At 37.0% G+C, this 25,732-nt stretch overlaps 1 protein-coding gene across 9 annotated transcripts in view; it reads right to left on the bottom strand.

The window, feature by feature from the left end:
- DPY19L2 (dpy-19 like 2) overlaps positions 1-25,732 on the bottom strand; it is a 79,798-nt gene that overhangs the window by 5,089 nt on the left and 48,977 nt on the right. For 7 of the 9 annotated variants that reach the window (XM_081534250.1, XM_081534252.1, XM_081534251.1 and 4 more), the window contains 5 exons: positions 23,412-23,458; positions 14,831-14,855; positions 7,377-7,496; positions 6,279-6,453; positions 102-201 (listed from right to left, as the gene is read on the bottom strand). In XM_081534250.1, coding sequence (XP_081390376.1) covers positions 102-201; positions 6,279-6,453; positions 7,377-7,496; positions 14,831-14,855; positions 23,412-23,458 — 467 coding nt within the window. Of the gene's footprint in view, positions 1-101; positions 202-6,278; positions 6,454-7,371; positions 7,497-14,830; positions 14,856-23,411; positions 23,459-25,732 lie in introns of all 9 variants that reach the window. The other 2 variants (XR_014066781.1, XR_014066782.1) reach the window with 1 other exon arrangement.

Raw genomic sequence — 25,732 nt, 5'->3', positions numbered from 1 at the left:
ATGAAAGAATGTGTATGTGTGTATATAAAAACTTTCCCTATTCCTGTGAGTCAGTAGAAGTCACTGATGTGTCTGGTTGTAGTATTCTATCAGTTGCCCACCTCAAGTCTGCATCCTCATAATGTGGGTGATTCACAATGGGGTGAAGAGTGGAAAGCTTGACACTTGCCATTGTAGGCATGGCACCAGCAAAAACAGCATCTGGAAAACAAGATTATATTTCTTAACAACATGTTTTAAAGAAAACCAAAAGTTACTCATCTGTAATATTTTGAACCCAATTAAGACAGATGTGCTGTGCTTAGATGCTCAGGCGTGTCCAACTCTTTCCAACCCCATGGACTGTAGCCTACTAGGCTCCTCTGTCCATGGGATTTTTCTGGCAAGAATACCAGAGTAGGTTGCCATTTCCTGCTCCAGGGGATCTTCCCAACCCAGGAATTGAACTCAGGTCTCCTACATCACAGGCATATTCTTTACCGTCTGAGCCACCAGGGAAGCCCAGGAATACTGGAGTGGGTAGGCTATCCCTTCTCCAGGGGATCTTCCCATTCCAAGAATCAAACCAGGCTCTCCTGCATTGCAGGCGGATTCTTTACGAGAAGAGCTACCAGGGAAGCCCAAGCAAGATGAAGTACAGTTAAAATAATAATCATTGACAGCATTCTTTTTTTTTTCACTTAATATTTACTGATGGTCTACATAATAATAGCCAACTTTTGTTAAATGTTATCTTGGTGCCATACACTTGGTGATTATACAATTTAACTTGCACAGCTTTGGGGGTGGGTTCTATGTTATTCCTGTTTTGTAGATTAGGAAGCTAAGAGACAGCAAAGAAATTAGCCCAAGCCAGCATAGCTAGGAACTATCAGAGCCCACCCTCTTAGCCACTTCACTAAAGCACACTGCCCTGTTCAAGTGCTATACTAACAGATAGCACCACAAAGATGGGAAAGAATTGTAAAATTTCATATCTTGTTCCAAGGAACAAGATATGAAATTTTACTAGAAGTTCTAGGAGTTCTAGGAACTAGAAGACTTATAAAGGGCAAGTCTGATGGTACATGTTTTAAAGTGAGTTTTGTGGGTTATGAACTGTAATCCCGAGAACTTGCCAGATAAAGGCATTTTCTTCCCTCAGATCACTTTTAAATATTCATAACTAAGTCTTCTTAGTTTTTGTTTGACTTTATAAATATATACATTTCATCAAACCATTTCATTACGTGTTAGTAGTACTTTCTGGAGTAATACCATGTATAAACCCGTTGCTTTTTGGTTATAACTAGTGATACCCCAAAATCTACTGTGTGGCTTCAGTTTTAGTTGTATTTCTTGAGAGACAAAAAGACCAAATGGAAAGAAATAAATATGATTTATTATAATCATATAATAAATGATTATATAATTAGGAAGATTGTTATCACTTTTAATCAGCAAAGTAAAACCACCAATGAGAACTAGGCATATCACTCAGATCTACTGGAAATAATTGAATATTTATTTTCAAATATAATTAATCATTCTAAATGTAACTTTGAATGAATTTGTTGTTGCTGTTCAGTCGCTCAGTCATGTCCAACTCTTTGCAACCCCATGGACTGCAGCACACCAGCTTCCCTGTCCTTCACCATCTCTCGGAGCTTGCTCAAACTCATGTCCATTGAGTCAGTGATGCCATTCAACCATCTCATCCTCTGTCATTGCCTTCTCCTCCTGTCTTCAATATTTCCCAGCATCAGGGTCTTTTCCAATGAGTCAGTTTTTCGCATCAGGTAGCCAAAGTATTGAAGCTTCAGCTTCAGCATCAGTCCTTCCAATGAATATTCAGGATTGATTTCCTTTAGGATTGACTGGTTTGATATCCTTGCTGTCCAAGGGACTCTCAGGAGTCTTCTCCAACACCACAGTTCAAAAGTATCAGTTCTTGGGCTCTCAGTCTTCTTCATGGTCCAAATCTCACATCCATACATGTTCCCTGGTGGCTCAGACAGTAAAGCGTCTGCCTACAATGCGGGAGACCCGGGTTCAATCCCTGGGTCGGGAAAATATCCTGGAGAAGGAAATGGCAACCCACTCCAGTATTCTTGCCTGGAAAATCCCATGGACGGTGGAACCTGGTAGGCTACAGTCTATGGGGTCACAAAGAGTCAGACACGACTGAGCAACTTCACTTTCACTTTCCATACATGACTACTGGAAAAACCATAGCTTTGACTAGACAGACCTTTGTCGGCAAAGTAATGTCTCTGCTTTTTAATATGTTGTCTAGGTCTGTTATAGCTTTCCTTCCAAGGAGCAAGTGTCTTTTAATTTCATGGCTGCAGTCACCATCTGCAGTGATTTTGGAGCCCAAGAAAATAAAGTCTGTCACTGTTTCCATTGTTTCCCCATCTATTTGCCATGATTGGATACCATGATCTTCATTTTATCTATGCTGAGTTTTAAGCCAACTTTTTCACTCTCCTCTTTCACCTTCATCAAGAGGCTTGTTAGTTCCTCTTTGCTTTCTTCCATAAGGGTGGTGTCATCTGCATATCTGAGGTTATTGATATTTCTTCCAGCAATCTTGATTCCAGCTTGCACTTCATCCGGCCTGGCATTTTGCATGATGTGCTCTACCTATAAGTTAAATAAGCAAGGTGACAGTATATAGCTTTGACGTACTCCTTTCCCAATTTGGAACCAGTCCATTATTCCATGTCCAGTTCTAATTGTTGCTTCTTGACTTGCATACAGGTTTCTCAGGAGGCAGGTTAGGTGGTTTAATATTCTCATCTCTTGAAGAATTTTCCATATTTTGTTGTGGTCCACACAGTCAAAGGCTTTATTTAGTGTGGTCAATGAAGCAGAAGTAGATGCCTTTCTGGACTTCTTCTGCTTTTTCTATGATCCATTTGTATGAGCATTCCTTGGCATTGCCTTTCTTTGGGATTGGAATGAAAACTGACCTTCTCCAGTCCTGTGGCCACTGCTGAGTTTTCCAGATTTGCTGGCATATTGAGTGCAGCACTTTCACAGCATCATCTTTGAGGATTTGAAATAGCTCAACTGGAATTCCATCACCTCCACTAGCTTTGTTTATAGTCATGCTTCCTAAGACCTACTTGACTTTGCATTCCAGGATGTCTGGGTCTAGGCAAGTGATCACACCATCATGGTTATCTGGGTCATGAAGATCTTTCTTGAATAGTTCTGTGTATTCTTGCCACCTCCTCTCAATATCTTCTGCTTCTGTTAGGTCCATATCATTTCTGTCCTTTATTGTCCTCATCTGTGCATGAAATGTTCCCTTGGTATCTCTAATTTTCTTGAAGAGATCTCTAGTCTTTCCCATTCTATTGTTTTCCTCTGTTTCTTTGCATTGTTCACTTAGGAAGGCTTTCTTATCTCTCCTTTTATTCTTTGGAACTCTGCATTCAGATGGGTGTATCTTTCCTTTTTTCCTTTGCCTTTCACTTCTCTTCTTTTCTTAGCTATTTGTAAGGCCTCCTCAGACAATCATTTTGTCTTTTTGCATTTCTTTTTCTTGGGCATAGTTTTGATCACCACCTCTTATACAATGTTATGAAACTCTGTCCATAGTGTTTCAGGCACTCTATCAGAACTAATCCCTTGAATCCACTTGTCACATGCACTGTATAATTGTAGGGATTTGACTTAGATCATACCCTAATGGCCTAGTGGTTTTCCCTACTTTCTTCAATTTAAGTCTGAATTTGGCAGTAAAGAGTTCATGATCTGAGCCACAGTCAGCTCCTGGTCTTGTTTTTCTGACTGTATAGAGCTTCTCCATCTTTGGCTGCAAAGACTATAATCAATCTGATTTCAGTACTGGCCATCTGGTGATGTCCATGTGTAGAGCCGTCTCTTTTGTGTTGGAAGAGGGTGCTTGCTATGTTGGAAGAGGGTGTATGCATTCTCTTGGCAAAACTCTTATCAACCTTTGCCCTGCTTTATTTTGTACTCCAAGGCCAAATTTGTCTGTTATTCCAGGTATCTCTTGACTTCCTACTTTTGCATTCCAGTCTCCTGTGATGAAAAGGATATCTCTTTTGGTGCTAGTTCTAGAAGGTCTCATAGGTTTTCACAGGTCATTCAACTTCAGCTTCCTTGGCATTAGTGGTTGGTGCATAGACTTAGATTACTGTGATATTGAATGGTTTGCTTTGGAAACAAACAGAGATCATTCTGTTGTTTTTGAGACTACACCCAAGTACTGCATTTTGGACTCTTTTGTTGACTATGAGGGCTATTACATTTCTTCTAAGGGATTTATATCTCTTCATATGCCTTACATTTAAAAATATATAAATAAACTGAAGTAAACATATCTTTATTACTGTAAGATTCAATAATTAATGACGAAAAGCTCTTAGACAAGAGTAGTGGTTCTCAGTCGAAGTAATTTTGCTCCTGGAAACTTCTGGAGACATTTTTGGTTACCACACTGTTAAGGGAGAGGTACTACTGACATTTGATGGGTAGAAGAAAGGAATGCTGCTAAATATTATTCTGCCAGTGTAAAGGGTAGCCCCGAATATCAAAGTTGAGAAACTCTGGGCTAGAGGAACCCAAGCTCAGGACCAGGGTCATCCAGAAGAAACTAGGGAAACCTGTCCAGCAAGAACTGGAACCACTGAGAAGAAACCATCTATAAAACAGAGGGAAAGGGGGAAATACTCCTTAGCTGCTTCTTTCCTCTTGGGAGTAAAGCATCAAATATGAGCATGACAGGGAAACCATAGGATCTTTTCTATAATATGTTTAAATCTCCAATTAGCCTACTGCATGTATTAGAAAAAAGTATCCCTTCTGATCTGACAGAACCTCACTAATACATGACTTGTGAGTGGACCACAGGCTGGATTACAGTTCCCACTTGTCTTCTCAACTGAGCACCTTTGTGCTGTGTACAAACTATGCAAAACTACGTGGTAGACCCGAATGTAAGCTCTAGTCTCACCTTAACTATAGAATCTCAAGCTGCTTTCAATAAAACATGTGGTAACCATGAAAGAACCCATAATACAGAGATGAGAAAAATTGGTAGAATCAAAGAAGAGGCAAAAATGATGTAGGAGTTTGTGGGAATTGTCTTAGAAGGATAAGTTGCTAAACACAGGCTCTCTTTGCCAAGAACCCAAGACAAACACTGGAGCAAAGATGCAAGCAAACATGAAAAGAACAGGTACCTTTTAAAGCTTTGGAAAAACAGGTGTAAGTGGTGAGGGGCGAGAGAGAGAGTAAAGGCAGTAACTACCTTGTACCTTATAGGGTAAAAATACAGTATTAATTCAAAAATTCTGATTAAACTAGCCTGGAAGCTCTAAGACTTAGAGTCTAAGTGACAAGGCATTATCATCTACACCCTTTGAAAGACACAGACCAAATATCTGAGTTGAAGTTTATGAGTTTACCTTAACGATAGCTAATAAGTAAAATGATGACTACCAAATAAGAGATAAGAGGAAAGTGGCTCAAAGAGTCACAGGATAAATTTAAATAAATCATAGTGAAGAACTTAAGCCAGAAAAAACTGTCTCAGACAGGACTATAGAGTAGTTGCAGAAAATAGTATAGAATATATTAATTCACTGGAAAGGTATTTAAAAATGAAGTAAATATCAATCTGCTTGAGGTGGTCTTAGATAAAGACTGTAAGAAAAGAAAAGCTAAAAGAGTATTTTAAACTATTTAACAGTAGCATGTATAATCATCTTTTTGAGATGAATTAGTGAAAAAACTCAAATGTCCAAGATTTTAACCCCTCTGTATGTGATTGGTTTTATAGACATGGAGCAGAGGGTATGCACTGATGGAAGTAATGGGAGGGGTATTGTTAACCTCCCCACAGTCAAAATTGGTTTCTCCAGTGGCCTGTCACACAGTGTGAAAGTTTGTCATTAAAGGTTTTTTCCTTTGAGGTGTCACTGTTATGATTAAAATACAATAATAATCTCAGAGTTATAGCATATAACTTGTGAACAATCATTAACTCTCGAAATCAATTAAAATTCTTTTTAACAGGTATCCAGGAGGGGTTTAAAGAGGACACAAAGTTTCCTTTAGGAAATTTGACTTGTTGAACACTGCAATTAACACACTCAAAACGTGTGAAGGTATGAAAGCATGTGTTTTTTTAAATTGTATATATACACACAAATACATATGAAATGACAACTATACAATATATACAAATGTGTAACAACATCTAATGTGTATGAGTGTATGTGTGTGTGCTAGCTATACATATAATCAAAACAGCTACATACCCGGCCTGGTATTGTATTTGATCCACTGTATCAGTTCTTCCTGGGGCAAATTATTAAATTCTCCTATTATGCTCCATTGATTACGGAGGTTTGCATAACCTTGTATTGACATTATTGTTACAAGACCGAGGATAAGAGGCATAAAACGAACTCTGCAAAAAAGCCAGCCAAAGAGCTGAAATGAAAGAAACCATTTATTTATAATTCTTATATGAACAGTGCTATTGGGTCAATAATATATTCTCACCTTTCTACCTAAACCAAGATGGATTACCATTTGATACTAATAATATACAGAATATAATAATTATCTATTGTTTAAAACCAGCAAATATTTTAGAATTATATAATCCAGTTAAAATGGAGCTTACTTTCCTCTTGAAAGAATTAAAGAAGAAATACCAGATCATTCCAGTACAGATTTACAACCAGGAATTAAGGTTAGCAAATCATAATTCTGACATATCCTTGAACTAAATCCCATAATATCTGGATGTCTTTTATGGACATCTTGAATATCTAGGGAAATACCACTGGTACTGACAATTTTTACCCTCTCAGGAATATAAGTATTATGTTAGTCTAAGGTAAAACATTTATAATCAAAACCAAATAAGGGGTCTCTAGAAGTAACTTGGTCCCAAAATTCTAGCTACTTTATCTAGCTGTCTTGCATATGAGCTATAGTAACAGAACCCTGGAAATTGACAATTTTTCCACTGATTATTCAAGCCCAACAGGACAATACTAGAGCAATTGCACTGCATCTTCCTTCTCTAGTATTACAAGAGCACTTGAGGATAGTTTTGATGGGCCACGAAGCTGTTACACTGACCTGAATTTCAAAAACTATATTAGTGAGAATACTAATAGAGGGGAAAGTCACAGAATTATCAGCTAAAATCTAGGAATAAATTTCAAAGCTCCTTGAATTTGCTTTTCTTATGCTATAATGAATCACAAACTAGTATTTTAAATCATTTAAGATAAAAAAACACTGAGTGTTTTTATGTTTTAGATTAGTGAGCAAAACCATGATTAACTACATTGTAGTTGCTATAGTGTTATAGAGTAGTTATAAAAGAATGAATACCTTACCCGCCGAGAACATATCAGGGAAGCCATAACACACATGTGAGGTGTCAAAAAGAGCTTCAGCCTCATAATTAAAATGGCAAGGGAAGTAAATGCAAACAACTGTAATGTGTTAAAAATTATCTATAAAAACACAAAACAAAATTAATTTTCACTTCATATATTTTAAAATTCGTATATGTACAATAAGGTACATTAAAATTATTGTTATTCACTAGGACAAGGATCTTTTAACTCAGTAATACATCTATTGATATTCATTCATTCATTCAACAAAGATTTATCAAATGCCTGCTATATGCCAGGTACTGTTCTGAGTGCTTTGAATATAGCAGGGTGCTAAAACAACACTGAGCAATTCCTGTCCTCATGAGACTCACATTTTAGTACATTTAGTAAGGAGAGACAGAAAATAGACATATCAAACAACAAAACCTATTAAACAGTCTTTCAGAAAGTGGTAAGTATAATGGAAAAGGAAGTAGAGCTGAAAAGGAAACTGAAGTGTAGGTCACAGGCAGAAGTTGCAAGTGTACTTAGGATCATCGAGTGGAACTCCTCAAAAAGGTGGTATTTGAGCAAGGACCTATACCAAGTGAGAAAGGGAGTCACAGAGACTTTAAAATATGGGATGCTTCACAAATTTGTGATATTCATTCAGCAACAAAAATCGTAACACAATCTAGATTATTTTAGAAGTAGTGGAATTGTATAAATATTTGTACTAATCAGTAGGACACCCCATTTTGATTAAGATGGAGTTTCTCTGAGCTAAGTTTTCAAACAAAACTTTTCTAACAGACATATTCATAAAATATCAATGAACTCCTCACTACATAAATGGACAAAGAATTAATACAAGTAAAAGTAACTAAATACTCATGTTCTAAATCACTAATATTAAAACAAGGTAAATTGTAAAAATAATATTTTCATCTATAAAATTGACAAATATTAGATTAATATTGAGTATTAGAGAGGATGCCATGAAACCACACACTGTAATAATTGGTATATTTCTGTAATTTAGCAATATTTATGAGGATCCTAGAAAAGAGCCAACTTTGGCTAGGGTCTAGCCAAGACCCTGGAACCAAACCAACCTAAATTTTGGTTCTAGGTATTTAAGAAAGTGAAAGAAAGTGAAGTTGCTCAGTCATGTCCAACCCTTTGCGACCCCATGGACAGTAGCCTACCATGTTCCTCTGTCCATGGGATTTTCCAGGCAAGAATACTGGAGTGGGTTGCCATTTCCTTCTCCAGGAGATCTTCCTGACCCAGGGATTGAACCCAGGTCTTGAGCATTGTAGGCAGACGCTTTACCGTCTGAGCCACCAGGGAAGTCAGGTATTTAAGGGAATAATCAAAACATAAAAATACTTCTACAAAGATGGTAACTGAAGTGAATTTTTCACACCAGAAATAGAAACAAACTAAATGAACAATATAGAAGACTAAGTAAATTATTGCATTTTCACATGTGAAAAGTAAAGTGTTAGTTCCTCAGCTGTGTCTGACTCTTTGTGACCCCATGTACTGTACTGTAGCCCCCCAGGCTCCTCTGTCCATGGGATTCTCCAGGCAAGAATACTGGAGTGGGTTTCCATTCCCTTCTCTAGGGGATCTTCCCAACGCAGTAATCAAACCCAGGTCTCCTGCATTTCCTGCATTGTAGGTGGATTCTTTACCATATGAACTATCAGAGAAGCTCCATTATCACATGTATATAGACATTAATATATTGGAAGACTATTTAATGGTGTGGAACAGTTTTCAAAAACAAAGATCATGGCATCTGGCCCCATCACTTCATAGCAAATATGTGGGGGAAAAAAATGGAAACAGTGACAGACTTTATTTTTTTGGGTTCCAAAATCATTGCAGATGGTGACTGCAGCCATGAAATTAAAAGATGCTTGCTCTTTGGAAAAAAAGCTATGGCAAACCTAGACAGCATATTAAAAAGCACAGCCATCACTTTGCCAACAAAGGTCCATATAGTCAAAGCTACGGTTTTTCCAGTAATAGTGCACAGATGTGATAGATAGACCATAAAGAAGGCTGAATGCTGAAGAACTGATGCTTTTCAACTGTGGTGCTGAAGAAGATGCTTGAGAGTCCCTTGGACAGCAAGGAGATCAAACCAGTCAAGCCTAAAGGAAATCAATCCAGGATATTCATTGGAAGGACTGATGCTGAAGCTTCAATACTTTGGCCATCTGATGCAAAGAGCCAACTCATTGGAAAAGACCCTGATACCAGGAAAGACCGAAGGCAGGAGGACAAGAGGATGACAGAGTATGAGATGGTTGGATGGCATCACCAACTCGATGGACATGAGTCTGAGGAAACTCTGGAAGATGGTGAAAAGTCTGGTGTACTGCAGTCTATGAGGTTGCAGAGTCTGACCCGACTTAGCAACTGAACCAAAGTTTTCAGAATACAAAATTCTATATTTACAAAATAATATTAATTCTCTGAAAACCATGTATGTGTGTATATAATATATATGCACAGGGAAAGGCTATGAGAGTATACCTAAAAAGTTTTACAGAGATTATTTCTGAATGGTAATTCTTCTGATTTTTCAAATTTTAAAAACATGTGCTATTCTTATAATCAGAAACATATAACTGATATTTAAAACAGAATGGCAAAAATTGTACCTAAAGCTATTTTTTTCATTTATAAAATGATGTTTAAAAATGGAAACTTTAATTTTTAAAAATAATTCTTGAACCCAAGTTTGGAATGTGGAACATTTATTTCAAAATCAACCCTTCATTTTCCTTTAGTCAGACTCACCCTTGGACAAAATCTGAATAATGTTTTGGAGAGAAGAAAAGAAACCTACACATTTCACACCCAAATGGGTCCTTTTTTGGAGGGCCACTAAATCACAGATTGGTAGATTATGTGAGCCATCTACTTTAATCAACTATGCAAAACAGGAATCACTTCTATAAATTTATAAATGTAATATTCACCATTTCTGGAATAGGAATATACCATAGGAGTACCTATTACAAAGATAGATGCTGTGTATGTGAGAAAATCTTTTCTAAAACTGAACTAATGTTTTCCTGTAACTTCCACACCTATTGGTGCATCTCAGTTCTCAATTATCTAAAAACTGTAATTATGATTTTGCACTATTAACTTATGCTTTTTCTCCAAACAACCAACTATTCAATAATATAGTTCTATTAATCTGTGAATACAGACGTATACAGATTCCCAAAATATATTACTCAATACCAGTTTCTCAAAAGAAGTAATTCCTCTCCCAAATTCTGTATCACTTCACTTTTTCAACTGAATAGCTCCAAATAAGTTGTATGTTATGACATATGCCTTCAGCTGTATGTATGCCACATAAAGCCCTTTGGCTATAACAGAAAAACTTTGTTCATAATATAAAACACAAAATAAAATGGACTTAAATATAAAGGATATAATATAAAGTAATCACATAATATAAAACACTAGGGACTAGACAAAAAAGAAGGCTGATGCAGTACTGACTGTCATGCTCAAAATGAGGTATGAGTAGGTCAAAAGAATATTCAAGAGTTAATTCTTCTAAATGTTATCTCTCCCTAGCCTATCTTTTCACAAGTTCTTCACAGTATTATGATATTCTGGAACTAAATATTGTTTGTAAATCTCTTTCTTTTTCTTTCCTGTGAATTACTAGGTATTCCTTCACTAATTTATAAGCTCGCAACATAGAAAAGTTGGCTAAAAGAAACTAATTTGATGGAATAAATAAAACACAAGTACATTAAATTATGAGTAAAAAAATCACAATAGAATCCATTAATCTAACAAACTTTAATAATTAATATCATGACAGTAGGGAGGTAACCCAGGGGTTCATTTAGTGAGTTGAGATTTGCAGACTGTCCCTGATTCAGAGGGTTGTCACAAAGCAAGGAACTTAGAACTTACTCCCTGGTGAAAAAATTATCCTAAGGAATTCTCCCCTAATTTTGAAACAAGCTGGAATGTACAACCTTTTGTTATCATGTCACATTCAGAGTTTGTCAAGGTTTGTGCCTCTCACACCCTGTCATCTCTAAGGTGAAAACAGTTCCATCCCAAACCAAAGAGATTTATCAAGTGTGAGTCACAAGTAGGAGTAGGATTAGGTGCCAGGAAGACACAAGACTTCACATTGGTACTGCCCAGAAAGTTATCATCTCCTTCTATAAGATCTACTATTTTTAGAAATTTAAATCTCTAATCTGCTTATGTATCAGGGGTTTAACATACCCACTTTAGTTTAAAAAAATTAGACATTTTCTATTACTGTCCTCTTTTTGGTCAGCTTGACTTCTAATTGCCTTTCAAAAAAAAATATCTTCTTTACTGTCAACAGACTAAAGTATTTAAAACTCAGATCTGACCATACCATCTCCAACTTAACATCAAGGTCCTAATAAAGTCCAGCTTCTTTGCATACAAAGCTCCCATAGTCTAACGCTGCTTACTTTGCCCACCTTCTTGCCTTTTTTATCCATCAGCAACACTGATTTGCCTTATATCTATGGATAAATTTGGAAAACTCAGCAGTAGCCACAGGTTTGGAAAAGGTCAGTTTTCATTCCGGTCCCAGAGAAAGGCAATGCCAAAGAATGTTCAAACTACTGCATCATTGCATTCATCTCACGCACCAGCAAAGTAATACTCAAAATTCTCCAAGCTAGGCCTCAACAGTATGTGAAAGAGAACTTCCAGATTTACAAAAGGATTTACAAAAAGCAGAGGAACAAGAGATCAAATTGTCAGATGACCCCACCCTTATGGCAGAAAGCGAAGAAGAACTAAAGACCCTCTTGATGAAAGTGAAAGAGGAGAGTGAAAAAGTTGGCTTAAAACTCATCATTCAGAAAACTAAGATCATGGCATCCAGTCCCATCACTTCATGGCAACTAGATGGGGAAAAAGTGGAAACAATGAGAGACTTTATTTTCTTGTGCTCTAAAATCACTGCAGATGGTGACTGCAGCCATGAAATTAAAGGACACTTGGTCCTTGGAAGAAAAGCTATGACAAACATAGACAGCATATTAAAAAGCAGAGACATTACTTTGCCGACAAAGGTCTGTCTAGTCAAAGCTATGGTTTTTCCAGTAGTCATATATTGATGTGAGAGCTGGACCATAAAGAAAGCTGAGCACTGAAGAACTGATACTTTTGAACTGTGATGTTGGTAGAAGACTCTTGAGAGTTGGCTAGGAGATCAAACCAGTCAATCTGAAGGGAAATCAGTCTTGAATATTCATTGGAAGGACTGATGCTGAAGCTGAAGCTCCAATACTTTTGCCACCTGATGCGAAGAACTGACTCATTGGAAAAGACCCTGATGCTGGGAAAGATTGAGGGCAGGAGGAGAAGGGAACAACAGATGATGGGATGGTTGGACGACATCACTGACTCAATGGACATGAGTTTGAGCAAGCTCTGGGAGTTGGTGATGGACAGGGAAGGCTGGCCTGCTGCAGTCCATGGGGTCACAAAGAGTCGGACACAACTGAGTGACTGAACTGAGCTAAACCAGATAAACTTATTACCTTCTGTCTTCCTTGCACACGTGCATCCTTTGTCTTCAGCTAGCTATTCCTCTATAGACATTTTAAAAACCTTTCTCCAACTACCACATCCCCTCCACACAGATTTAATCACTTCTTCTGTACTACTTTTATATCTCCCTTTGTCATTGCACATATACTTATATGTTCACATTTTTTCCTTCTACTATATACCTTCATTTCCATAGAAGTAGAAACCTGGTGTATAGTAGGCACATAATAGAGATTGAATGGATAAATATACAGAATTAACACAAAAGAGAAAAATGGACAAAATAAGAATAAATGGAGAAATGAAAGACAATGAGAAGGCAGCAAACTAATGTGAAAAAGGGAGGCAGAAACTTAAGGAATACTGTATGGAATTAGGTGGTTGCAGAGTGAATGACAAACAGCATAGATTTTGTTGCTATACTGCCTGGATTCACAGTACTTGGCTCTAAAAAGCGCAGGTCACTCTAGCTTGCTGGCTTTAGCCAAGTTACTGAGCATCTGTTTGCCACATTTTTTTTAATCTGTGAAATAAAAAGTAACAGTATTTACATCAGTGGGTTGTTGTGAGAATGAAAGTATTAAAGTATGTAAATAACTACCCCCCTAACCAAAATACCTGGCACATAGGAAGCAGTAAAGTGCTGACTACTCCTCTGAGAGCACTGGAAATGGATTGGTAGTGGATAAATTCAAGATTTACTGCGAATTAGCTGTGAGACCTTAGGTGAACTATTTCATTTCTCCAGGTCTCCAGTTCTTGGCAGAGACTCTTTGCTCTTATTCCTAGAAACACAGCAAGATTCCACTTCCCAGCCTCACTGGCAGTCAGGTGTGGCCATAGTCTGAGTTCTGGCTGTGAGCAGGAAGCGATATTTGTCTATCTTTTCCAGGGCTAGCTCTTACAAAGCCTCTAGTGTTCAGTGTTCTTTTTTCTTTGCTGGCTTGTACAAATCAAGCCTGAAAACCACATGTTAAAGATGGCAGAACCATAGGTGGAAGGAATCTGGGTCCCTGAAACACTGCTTGTTGGAGAACCACCTGCTAATCTGAAACTCTGGTTTTAACTTTATGTGAGCAAAGAATTAAACTTCCACTGAGTTAAGTCATTTTGATGTTATCATTTATCTTTAACAGCCAATATCATTTAATTAACATAATTTTCTTACTTGCAAAGTGGGAATAATATTATGAGACTCAAACAGCACAGAACATGGCACATATAACTATTCAAAACATATTGTTTATCCTCATAAGCTATTCCTATTAAGTTCACAATCAATTATCCTTTCATGTAAATTTGACCTGTCCCTTAAGACTCAAAGTTCTATTACTTAGGAAATCATATTTCTAGCCCATGCTGATCTTTCTCTTATGGCAAAACAATTTAGCACCATAAAAAAAGACTATCTTGTTTTGTTCTCCATTGAAAAATTAGATGTATCTGAGAGCAGGAACATTGCTATACCATCTGTTGTATCCTATAACACTGCTAAGATTATAACTGATTGACCTTCAAGTCTGTGTGTGTGTGGCAAAGTCACCAGTCACAGTACCTACCCTGATGGTCCATAGCTGATTGGCTCAGCAGGCTAGAAATTAATGTTTATTATTGTTGAATGAATGAATGAATGAAGGTAATTTAATTTAATCATACTCGGTCATAATCAGCTTTCTGGTTGTCAACTCCTTACCACTCTTCAAAACTGAGAGCAGCTTAAAAAGTGGGAAGGATCAGCAGAAATTTACTACCAGTACTGAACCACTTTAGCACTGCTGATGGTGTACCTGCAGCAAGGTTATACCTTTGTGAATATCCTTGAACTGAAATATAATACACAAATCTAGCAGAGATTAAAATGAAAGCTTTACCTCACCATGTTCAAGGAGCTGTTTTCTGGAATAAAACAAAAATATTCTCTATTAACTGACTGTTCATTATACTATGATTATATCAGAATGAATCTCCACTTATTTGTTCTTATATTTTAAATAAATTAATATATAAATAAAGTTGTTAGATAAAAATTACTAAGTTTTACCAAAAAATTATTAAATTAGATAAAAATTACTAAAAATAATGGAAATTTAAAAGGCATGATTTATAGTCATTCTATTTAAAGTATATCAAAATGCTCTTCCTTGGTTAAGATAAAATGGGTTTTACTGATTGCTAAATACTACTTCTGGAGAAATAAATAATAAAAAGAATATTTATTAAATATTCAATCACATACATATATTATGCTTTAGATAAGCACTGCTGTGACTTTTGAGTTATTTTTATTTTTCACAATTATAAACAATATGAACATCCTTGTACTTAAAACTCTGTAAGCATCTCTGAGTATTTCCTTATGATAAATTTCTAGAATAAAAGTTTTTGGGTAAAGCATATAAATATTTTTAGTTCCACAAAAGTTGTTTTACAAATTTTCTAAATATTTATGTCTAAAAATTTACTAAATTTTTATGGCATACCTACTGTGTTCCAGACACTGTGCAGTGAACACAGTGTGAACAGAATAGATCCTGTTCTTATTCTCCACAGTGTATGTTAGATTGGCAAGAGGTATAAGACTGCTTATTTTATTGCCCATTGTAAAGACAGTATTTCACTTTTATAACAAAGCTTTGCAGTATAAGAGGCCTTCTCATATGGATTTTGGGTTTGACAAGAGAAGACAGACAGTATAAATATGAAAGTATGAAGTATAAGGAAGTTCAGGGGCACACATAGATCCAGAGATTTAAAAAAAAAAAAGAGTAGTGAGGGGAAGGCCTCTTAGAAGAGTAGTGAAATCACTAAATTATTTTGCCACCACTGCAGCTCCTTCCTGACTTCTGCAGTCAAGGGTGGAAGTGGGGGTGGATGGATTGGTTCCCACATGTCCAGAAACCTGTCAGTCACAACAGAATCCTGTAGTGAGTGACTGGATGTAAGGAAGAGGCCTGGTAAGTAAGTATTATAATCACCAAAGACCCCAACAATAACTATGGATACAAATAAATCTAGTAACTAATTTAGAATATCAGTATACAACCAAATCATGAGAAACAAATAGGATGAAAGAAAAACACCAAGATAAATGAGCAAATGAACTGAACTCTCAAGAAAGTGTTAATATAAGTAATAAGAGTATTAAATCAAAGTTCCAATTATTATCTTCACAGATGCTTAAGAGAACACTGCATCCATACAAATAAAACAAGCTGTAATAAAAAAGAGCTTTCAGAGATAATGAAAAAAACTTATTTGCTAAATTTAAAACCTCAAAAGAAGGTCAAATAGCAGTGTACACAACTGAAAGTTGTGTTGAAGATGCATTCATAAAATTCTGAAAAGAGAAAAAAGAAATAAAAAATATGATAAATGTAATAATAGATGTTCAAAAAAGAGAAGCTAAAGCAAGAGAGGGAGAGAGAATATTCCTTGAGCTAAAGAAAAATTAAAGTGTTCAGATTAAAATTTCCATGAATAATTATATAAATAGGGCAGAAATTTTATTTAAAGAATAACAGCTGAAAACTTGCAAACTCTGGAGAGAGATATGAACATTCAAGTACATGAAGCTCATAGGTAACTCCCCCCACACAATGAAAATTCACTAGATATAATAAAACTGTCAAAAGCAAAAAATGAACTTTGAAAACAAAAAATCATCTCATATAAGGGAACCCCTGTAAGGCTAACAGAAGATTTCTCAACAGAAACCTTGCAAGCCAGGAGAGACTGGGATACTTAAAAGTGCTCAATTTAAAAATCTGCCATCTAAGAATACTTTACCTAGCAAAGCTGTCTTTCAGATGAAGGTGAGAAAGACTTTCCCAGACAAACAAAGTTGAGGGAGTCATCATCACTAGACCTGCCTTATAAGAAATGCTAAAGAGAGTCCTTCAAGCTGAAATGAAAGAATGTTAATTAGTAACATAAACATACATGAAAGTATAAAATTTGCTAGTAAAGGTAACTATATAGTCAATCTCAGAATACTGTAATACTGTAATAGTGGTGTGTAAATCACTTAACTCTAGTATAAAAAGACTAAAGCATTAAAAAATAAATAATTTGCTAATGGATACACAATATAAGAAGATACAGATTGTGACATCAAAAGCATAGAATGGGGACAAGGGAAGTAAAAAAGCAGAATTTTTATATATAGATGAAGTTAAGCTATTATCAACTTAAAATAGACTCATAACTATAAGATGTATTACGATAACCACACAGAAAAAATGTACAACAGATATACAAAAGTAAAGGAATCAAAGTATACCACTATGAAAATCATCACATGACGAAGAAAGCGATAGCATGAAAGGAAGACAGACACTACAAAACAGAAAGAAAACAAGATGGCAAAAATAAGCCATCCCCATCTATCAATAATTACTTTAAGTATAAATTGATTAATTCTCTAAAGACAGAGAGTGGCTAAATGGATAAAAAACAATACCCAATCATGCTGCCTCTGAGAGTCTCATTTTAGTTTTAAGGATACACGTGAAGTAAAAGTGAATGGATGGCAAAAAATATTCCACTAAAATGGAAATGAAAAGAAAGCAAGGGTGTGTATGTATGTATATATATAGCCAGGAGAAACAGCCGAAGTGAAAAATGTAACAAGAGATACAGGATATCCCAGGATATCCAGATCAGGCCTGTTGGAAATTTATCATCAAACCTTTGAGGATGACATAGCACTTTAGATGATCACAAAGATCTAGGATCTTGATAACATATAAACTTTAGATAAAATGTCCCTGAGAGGTCTGCTTCCCACCTCTCTTTGTTACTTGCTTGAGTCAGCAATAGGCTTCTAATCAGTATACTTTTCCTCTGCAGACACTACACCCAGGAAAGGTCCTTCCTGGCATTAAGGGACAGAAAGCTACTGAAACTGGAAAACCTGACTCCTGATCAATGCTGCCTTCAGAGAAAGGTCTTGATCAAAAGGGAGAAAGAAAGAAAAAAATAGAAATCTCAATTAAATAGGCGTTGGGAGACAAGAAGTGGGAACGTTCATGCCCTGAAACAATAGCAGAGCCCAACAAGAAGAATAAGGATTCCTCTTCTTTCCTGGCAAGTATTCAGCCAATGAAAAGCCATGAATTTTTTGTTTACTATAGCTCTCACAACTTTGTTTTCCCTTCCATAAAAGTGTTCTCTTCTCCTTGCTGTGTAGGGACTTGCATGTGGCTCACCACAGTGGTAAACCTCAAAGTGCAATCCTCTGTTGATCCCCAATAAACCCAACTTTGCTGAAGAAATTATCTGGCAGTCCAATTGTTTTAGGTCAACAAAGAATAAAGGAAATGTGGTATATGTGTGTATATTCTAATACAATAGAGTATTATTCCACCATAAAAAAAAAAAAGAAAAACAAGGAAATCCTGTCATTCACAGCTACATGGATAAACCTGGAAGGCATTATGCTATGTGAAGTAGGGCAGACAGGGAAAGACAAATGTTTTACGGTATCACTCATATGTGGAATCTAAAAATGACCCCCAAAAATGTAAAACAGAGAGAGCAGAGTGGTAGTTGCCAGGGTCTGGGGACTGGGCATAATGACATGATATTCCTTAAAGGGTGCAAACATTTAGTTATAAGATGAAGAAATTCTGAGGAAGCAATGTACAGCATAGCAACTATAGTTGATAATACTGCATTGTATACTTGACATTTGCCAAGAAGGTAGGCCTTAAGTATCTACACTCATGCAAACACTCACAGTAACTCTGTGAGGTGACAGATATGTTGAATGTGTTAACTTGGTTGTGGTGATCACTTCACAACATTTATGAATATCAAATCATTGCATATATACTTTACACATATTTATTTTGCAAAAAATGAAAACTATGAAAGAGAATATGGGGAACTATTTTTATGATATTGATGTGGGGAAGTGTATCTAAGCACAGAAATGAACAGAAAACAGAGCGTACAGTTGTGATTGTATAGAAATTTTAGTCTTCTATAGAGCAATGACCATTAATGTTATAAACTGACATTCTAGAATAAAGCATGTTATACACATAACAGACAAAAGATTACTGTCTATAATATAAAAAGACACCATAAATAAATTTCCAAATGGACAAAAAGAAATACAAATAGCCAACAGACATATGGAAAGATGTACTTCACTGGTAAAGATGTAAAACTTCACTTCACTTTGTAAAATGAGTTACTTCTTTAAAAACTACCAGTAAGAAAATGCGATTAAGAAAACTTAATAACACTGGTGTTCATAGACATGCAGAGAAATGGATACTCTCACCATTATAAGCTCTCAGTATCCATCAAATTGTAAAATATTCATACCTTATGATCCAGCAGTCCCATTTCAAATACGTTAAATATTCCAAACACTGAAATAAGTGTCCAAATAAATGTGTACAAAGTTGGTAATTACTCATAGCATTGGTTGTTATGACAAAAAGAGAAATAAAATCTAAACATCCACTAATGTGAAAATGGCTAAGTACATGATAGTCACTTGTGATAATGAATAAATAAAACATGGGGACTACTATAAAGTATGAGCAAGATGTCCAAGAGAAACTGTTAAATAAAAGTAAAGTTACAGAATAATACCAGTAAAAAAAAAATACACATTGTGCTTTCAGAAGTATTTTCTGAAATGATACATACTAAGCCATTTATATATTAAGACCATCCCCATGGAAAAGAAATGCAAAAAAGCAAAATGGCTGTCTGAGGAGGAATTACAAATAGCTGTGAAAAGAAGAGAAGCGAAAAGCAAAGGAGAAAAGGAAAAATATTCCCATCTGAATGCAGAGTTCCAAAGAATAGCAAGGAGAGATAAGAAAGCCTTCCTCAGCGACCAATGCAAAGAAACAGAGAAAAACAACAGAATGGTAAAGACTAGAGATCCCTTCAAGAAAATTAGAGATACCAAGGGAACATTTCATGCAAAGATGGGCTCTATAAAGGACAGAAATGGTATGGACCTAACAGAAGCAGAAGATATTGAGAGGAGGTGGCAAGAATACACAGAACTATTCAAGAAAGATCTTCATGACCCAGATAATCACGATGGTGTGATCACTCACCTAGAGCCAGACATCCTGGAATGTGAAGTCAAGTGGGCCTTAGAAAGCACCACTACGAACAAAGCTAGTGGAGGTGATGGAATTCCAGTTGAGCTATTTCAAATCCTAAAAGATGATGCTGTGAAAGTGCTGCACTCGATATGCCAGCAAATTTGGAAAACTCAGCAGTGGCCACAGGACTGGAAAAGGTGAGTTTTCATTCTAATCCCAAAGAAAGGCAATGCCAAAGAATGCTCAAACTACTGCACAATTGCACTCATCTCACACGCTAGTAAAGTAATGTTCAAAATTCTCCAAGCCAGGCTTCAGCAATACGTGAACTGTGAACTTCCAGATGTTCAAGTTGGTTTTAGAAAAGGCAGAGATACCAGAGATCAAATTGCCAACATCTGCTGGATCATCAAAAAAGCAAGAGAGTTCCAGAAAAACATCTATTTCTGCTTTATTGACTATGCCAAAGCCTTGAACTGTGTGGATCACAATAAACTGTGGAAAATTCTTAAAGAGATGGGAATACCAGACCATCTGACCTGTCTCTTGAGAAATCTGTATGCAGGTCAGGAAGCAACAGTTAGAACTGGACATGGAACAACAGACTGGTTCCAAATAGGAAAAGGAGTACATCAAGGCTGTATATTGTCACCCTGCTTATTTAACTTTTATGCAGAGTACATCATGAGAAACGCTGGGCTGGAAGAAACACAAGCTGGAATCAAGATTGCCAGGAGTTAATACCAATAACCTCAGATATGCAGATAACACCACCCTCATGGCAGAAAGTGAAGAAGAACTAAAAAGTCTCTTGATGAAAGTGAAAGAAGAGAGTGAAAAAGTTGGCTTAAAGCTCAACATTCAGAAAACTAAGATCATGGCATCTGGTCCCATCACTTCATGGGAAATAGATGGGGAAACAGTGGAAACAGTGTCAGACTTTATTTTGGGGGGCTCCAAAATCACTACTGATGGTGATTGCAGCCATGAAATTAAAAGACGCTTACTCCTTGGAAGTAAAGTTATGACCAACCTAGATAGCATATTTAAAAGCAGAGACATTACTTTGCCAACAAAGGTCCGTCTAGTCAAGGCTATGGTTTTTCCAGTGGTCATGTATGGAGGTGAGAGTTGGACGATGAAGAAAGCTGAGTGCCGAAGAATTGATGCTTTTGAACTGTGGTGTTGGAGAAGACTCTTGAGAGTCCCTTGGACTGCAAGAAGATCCAACCAGTCCGTCCTAAAGGAGATCAGTCCTGGGTGTTCATTGGAAGGACTGATGTTGAAGCTGAAACTCCAATACTTTGGCCACCTCATGCGAAGAGTTGACTCAGTGGAAAAGACCCTAATGCTGGGAAGGATTGGGGGCAGGAGAAGGGGATGACAGAGGATGAGATGGCTGGATGGCATTACCGACTCAATGGACATGGGTTTAGGTAGACTCTGGGAGTTGGTGATGGACAGGGAGGCCTGGCGTGCTGCAATTCATGGGGTCGCAAAGAGTCGGACACGACCGAGTGACTGAACTGAAGTGAACTGAAGCCATTTATAAACAGCACTAATTGAGGAATACATCTAAGAGAGGGGAATATTTCTTCTTTTCTTGATATACTATTTTTCTGATTGTATCACCATAAGCATATAGTTGGCCCTTGAATGACACAAAGTGAGGGGTGCAGTTAAAAGTCTGAGTATAAATTACTGTTAGCTCTCCATATACTTGGTCCCTCTGTATACTGAAATTCAATCCACCACAGATCTAGTAATAGTATAGCGTTTATTAATGAAAAAAGTCGGCGAATAAGTGGAACCATGCAGTTCAAATCCATGTTATTCAACAGTCAACTGTATTATTTTTGTGGTTTAAAGGACCCTTCTGCCCAGATACCCATAGAGAGCCAGAACTTTCAGGAATGTAATCACCAAGAAAGACCTCTTTACTTCTACCAACTTGCCCCCTCAAGTCTGTCCTCTACATTGTTGCTGTTGTTTCAGTCACTAAGTCATGTCCAACTCTTCTGCGACCCCATCGACTATAGTCCGCCAGGCTCCTCTTCCTTTGTTCATGGGATTTCCAGGCAAGAATATTAGAGTGAGACATTTCCTTTTCCAGGGGTTCTTCCTGACCCAGGGATGGAACCTGCATATCCTGCATTGACAAGTGGATTCTTCACCACTGACTGAGCCACCATACCCTCTCAATTTTTTTGAGACAGCAGCTATGTATCCTGGGCTTCCCAGGTGGCACTAGTGGTAAAGAACTCACCGGCCAGTGCAGGAGACATAAGAGACGTGGTTTTGATCCCTGAGTGGGGAAGATACCCTGGAGGAGGGCATGGAAACCCACTCCAATATTCTTGTCTGGAGAATCCCATGGACAGAGGAGCCTGGAGGACTCCACAGGGTCCACAGGGTCACAAAGAGTCATTCAAGACTGAAATAGCTTAGCACACATGCCATGCACCGCTTCATCTTCTATTATTCAATTAAATATCTCAAGTCTCTTAATGCACTCTTTATGTGAATAGTTTTCAGAGCTCTAAAAACATTGTTTTTAGAATGTCAAGACACATTCTCTGGGCTCCATCTGACCAGAACAAGATAGAGTGGATCTCTCTTGATTTGGAAACAATTTCAACAAATAAGATATTATCATTTCAACTATAAGATTCTAATTAGCTCTTCTGGCTAACATACAAAGTTGTTTAGTGAAAATATAAGCAGAGGGCACAGGGTTCATGGAAGCCCTGTGCACTAATTTTTAAATTTTTCTGTAAATTTAAATTGTCCTAAAAAATAAACTTTATTAGAAAACAATAAATCTAATGGCTATATCTACAAATATAATGCAATTTGAGCTAAAATTTTTTCTCAGAGGAAGTTTTCCTCACAATTTACTTCTTATGTCCTATAACAGTGTGCGATTTAGTTATATTTTGCTTATATTTGTTTATACCATAATTCTAGTGACTACCACAAATAAATGTAATAAAACAGTTTTAATAATAAATGTAGGAAAAATTATTCATGAATACTCAGAAAAGCAAGTTGCTTTCTCTGAAAGTTAAAAAAATCACCAAAAAAACCTTCAGCTTACCTCTGTTTACTGACTTTAAATTGTAGTGGTATATTAAATTAAACCAATTTAAACTTTGAGTTAATTCACAAATATAAATCCTTCAAAACAAATCCAAATACATAAAAGAGACACAGCGATCATACAGTCTTTTTTTTTCCAAGAAGAAGAAATCTAAGTTTGGTTCATGTTTCCTTTCATAATCATAATGGTGAAGTTTAATGTGCATTCATTTGGAAAACTGATATTATAGTAAGTTATTTAATAACCAAATATTAAAAACAACTATGATATAATTACCTTAGATAAGTGTTTGCACACAAGACACACAGAATATCACGAACAGCCTGTGAACAGAATCAAATTGATGAAACATCTAAGGAATTAAGTGATATTTAAAATGCCCTGATTCATTAACAAAGACATCCCTACTAGAAAGAAGTATTTTTATTGTTAAAACAAATCTTTGGGAACAATTTAGTTCCAGCTCTGCCTTAGAAAAGCAGTATCTTGAAGTTGTAACCTCCTTTTCTATGAAAATAAAAAGGTACTAGAGTAAATCTTTCAGGTCTAAAATTCTAAGGTTTATATATGGGTAACTTCTGACTGGAGTTTAAATTTATATTTTACTAGATGCAAGTGAGCTGTAGTTGGGGGATTGGTTTCCACAAAGGAGGCAGGTTCCTCCAGGTATTTCACAGGCTATTTTAGCTCGAACTTCCAAGAAATTAGGACTCTTTCTCTATCTCTGTCTACAAAGACTATATTCCTACCTCAAACTCCTGATTATTATAAAATTAGCTGTGGCATACCTGCTTCTCTGGTCTACCTCAGTCTGAAGTGACTGCTACAGAAGGCTTAAGAGCACTTATCAAGATGTATCAGCTAATGATGAGAGAGGGAGAGAGGGCGGAGTGCAGATGAGTATGAAGCTAACTTTGGCCAAAGAGGTTTCAGCAGCATTTATAGACAAGAAATTTACAAGAACTTAAAATTTTGTACTCTGCATGATACGTGGCTTATAACTCACAGATAAACATTGGAAAAATACATAATAAAATTTGGACTCAAATGTTAAATCTAAGTTTAGAATTTTTAACTTCTCTCATTGATCCAAGAGCATCCTGCATGGAAGAATGTTTCAAATAACAAAAATGAGATTACACTCCTTTTGACAAGCAAAAGCCTATTCAAAGATATACACAACAGAACGCACACGTTTATAGGAATTTAAGATTCAGTAGTGTCATGGGAAAATCATACTACACATGCCTTGTTCCTTTCCTTCCTAGAAGTGATTTCACACAAGTGAAAAGTTAAACGAAAATCAGAAGTATCCCTGATGTGGAAAATAAGCCATAACAGGACAAATAAAGACTGAGGCATTTATGTGGATGCAAAAGTGGAGTTAAGCTTTAATGGCTGCAGGGATAGTTATGTCTGTTTGTGTGCGTGTGTGTGAGGGGGATACGTGTGTGCGCATGCTGGCTACTGCACAAACATGGTTTGAGCTATGGTATGTTTGGGGCCTAGTATTACACTTATGAGGCTTTGTATCTTTATTTTAAAAATAGTTAATAGCAGATCTAGCTGTCATTTTCTCCTGTGCTGGATATTTCCCCTGCTGCTGCTGCTAAGTCGCTTCAGTTGTGTCCGACTCTGTGTGACCCCATAGACGGCAGCCCACCAGGCTCCGCCATCCCTGGGATTCTCCAGGCTAGAATACTGGAGTGGATTGCCATTTCTTTCTCCAGTGCATGAAAGGGAAAAGTGAAAGTGAAGTCGCTCAGTCGTGTCTGACTCTTAGCGACTCCATGGACTGTAGCCCACCAGGCTCCTCCGTCCATGGGATTTTCCAGGCAAGAGTACTGGAGTGGGGTGCCATTGCCTTCTCCGGGATATCTCCCCACTGAATAGTTAATTCTTACATTAGTACTTCCAGGTGGGACCTCATAAGAGTAACACAAGCTGACATGATGGAATAGAGAAACTGGCTAATAGAGAAAACCTGCAACTTGAGCTGCTAAGTCGCTTCAGTCGTGTCCGACTCTGTGCGACCCCATAGACGGCAGCCCACCAGGCTCTCCCGTCCCTGGGATTCTCCAGGCAAGAACACTGGAGTGGGTTGTCATTTCCTTCTCCAATGCATGAAAGGGAAAAGTGAGTGAAGTCACTCAGTCATGTCCGACTCTTCGTGACCCCATGGACTGCAGCCTACCAGGCTCCTCCGTCCATGGGATTTTCCAGGCAAGAGTACAGGAGTGGGGTGCCATTGCCTTCTCCAGCAACTTGAGCTAGGCATGGTCAAAGCAAGAGAGAGCAGCAAACTTGTGTGCGGTTTGCTCACTCCCTCTCATTACCTCTGTCTATCCTGACTCTTTCCAAGTGGTGCCTGGGGAACTAGACCAAGGGTGAAGCAGAACAAATGTAGAGGGAATGCCTTTCTCACTCATAAATTATTCATCTTCGATGTGAAAACAAAATAAGAAATGTGGGAACTAGAACTACATAGAGAGGCAATTTGACTTTAAATATAGAATACTGATTTCAACAGAACCAGCTGAAGTAGAGACAATTTGCTGTGACAGTAGAGAAATAATGTTACCGCTATCTACTTAAAA

The sequence above is a fragment of the Giraffa tippelskirchi genome, chromosome 10, assembly GCF_054371585.1.
Source record: "Giraffa tippelskirchi isolate mGirTip1 chromosome 10, T2T-mGirTip1v1.2.pri, whole genome shotgun sequence".
NCBI classification, from domain to species: domain Eukaryota; kingdom Metazoa; phylum Chordata; class Mammalia; order Artiodactyla; family Giraffidae; genus Giraffa; species Giraffa tippelskirchi.
This window is presented reverse-complemented; position numbering and strand designations above follow the sequence as displayed.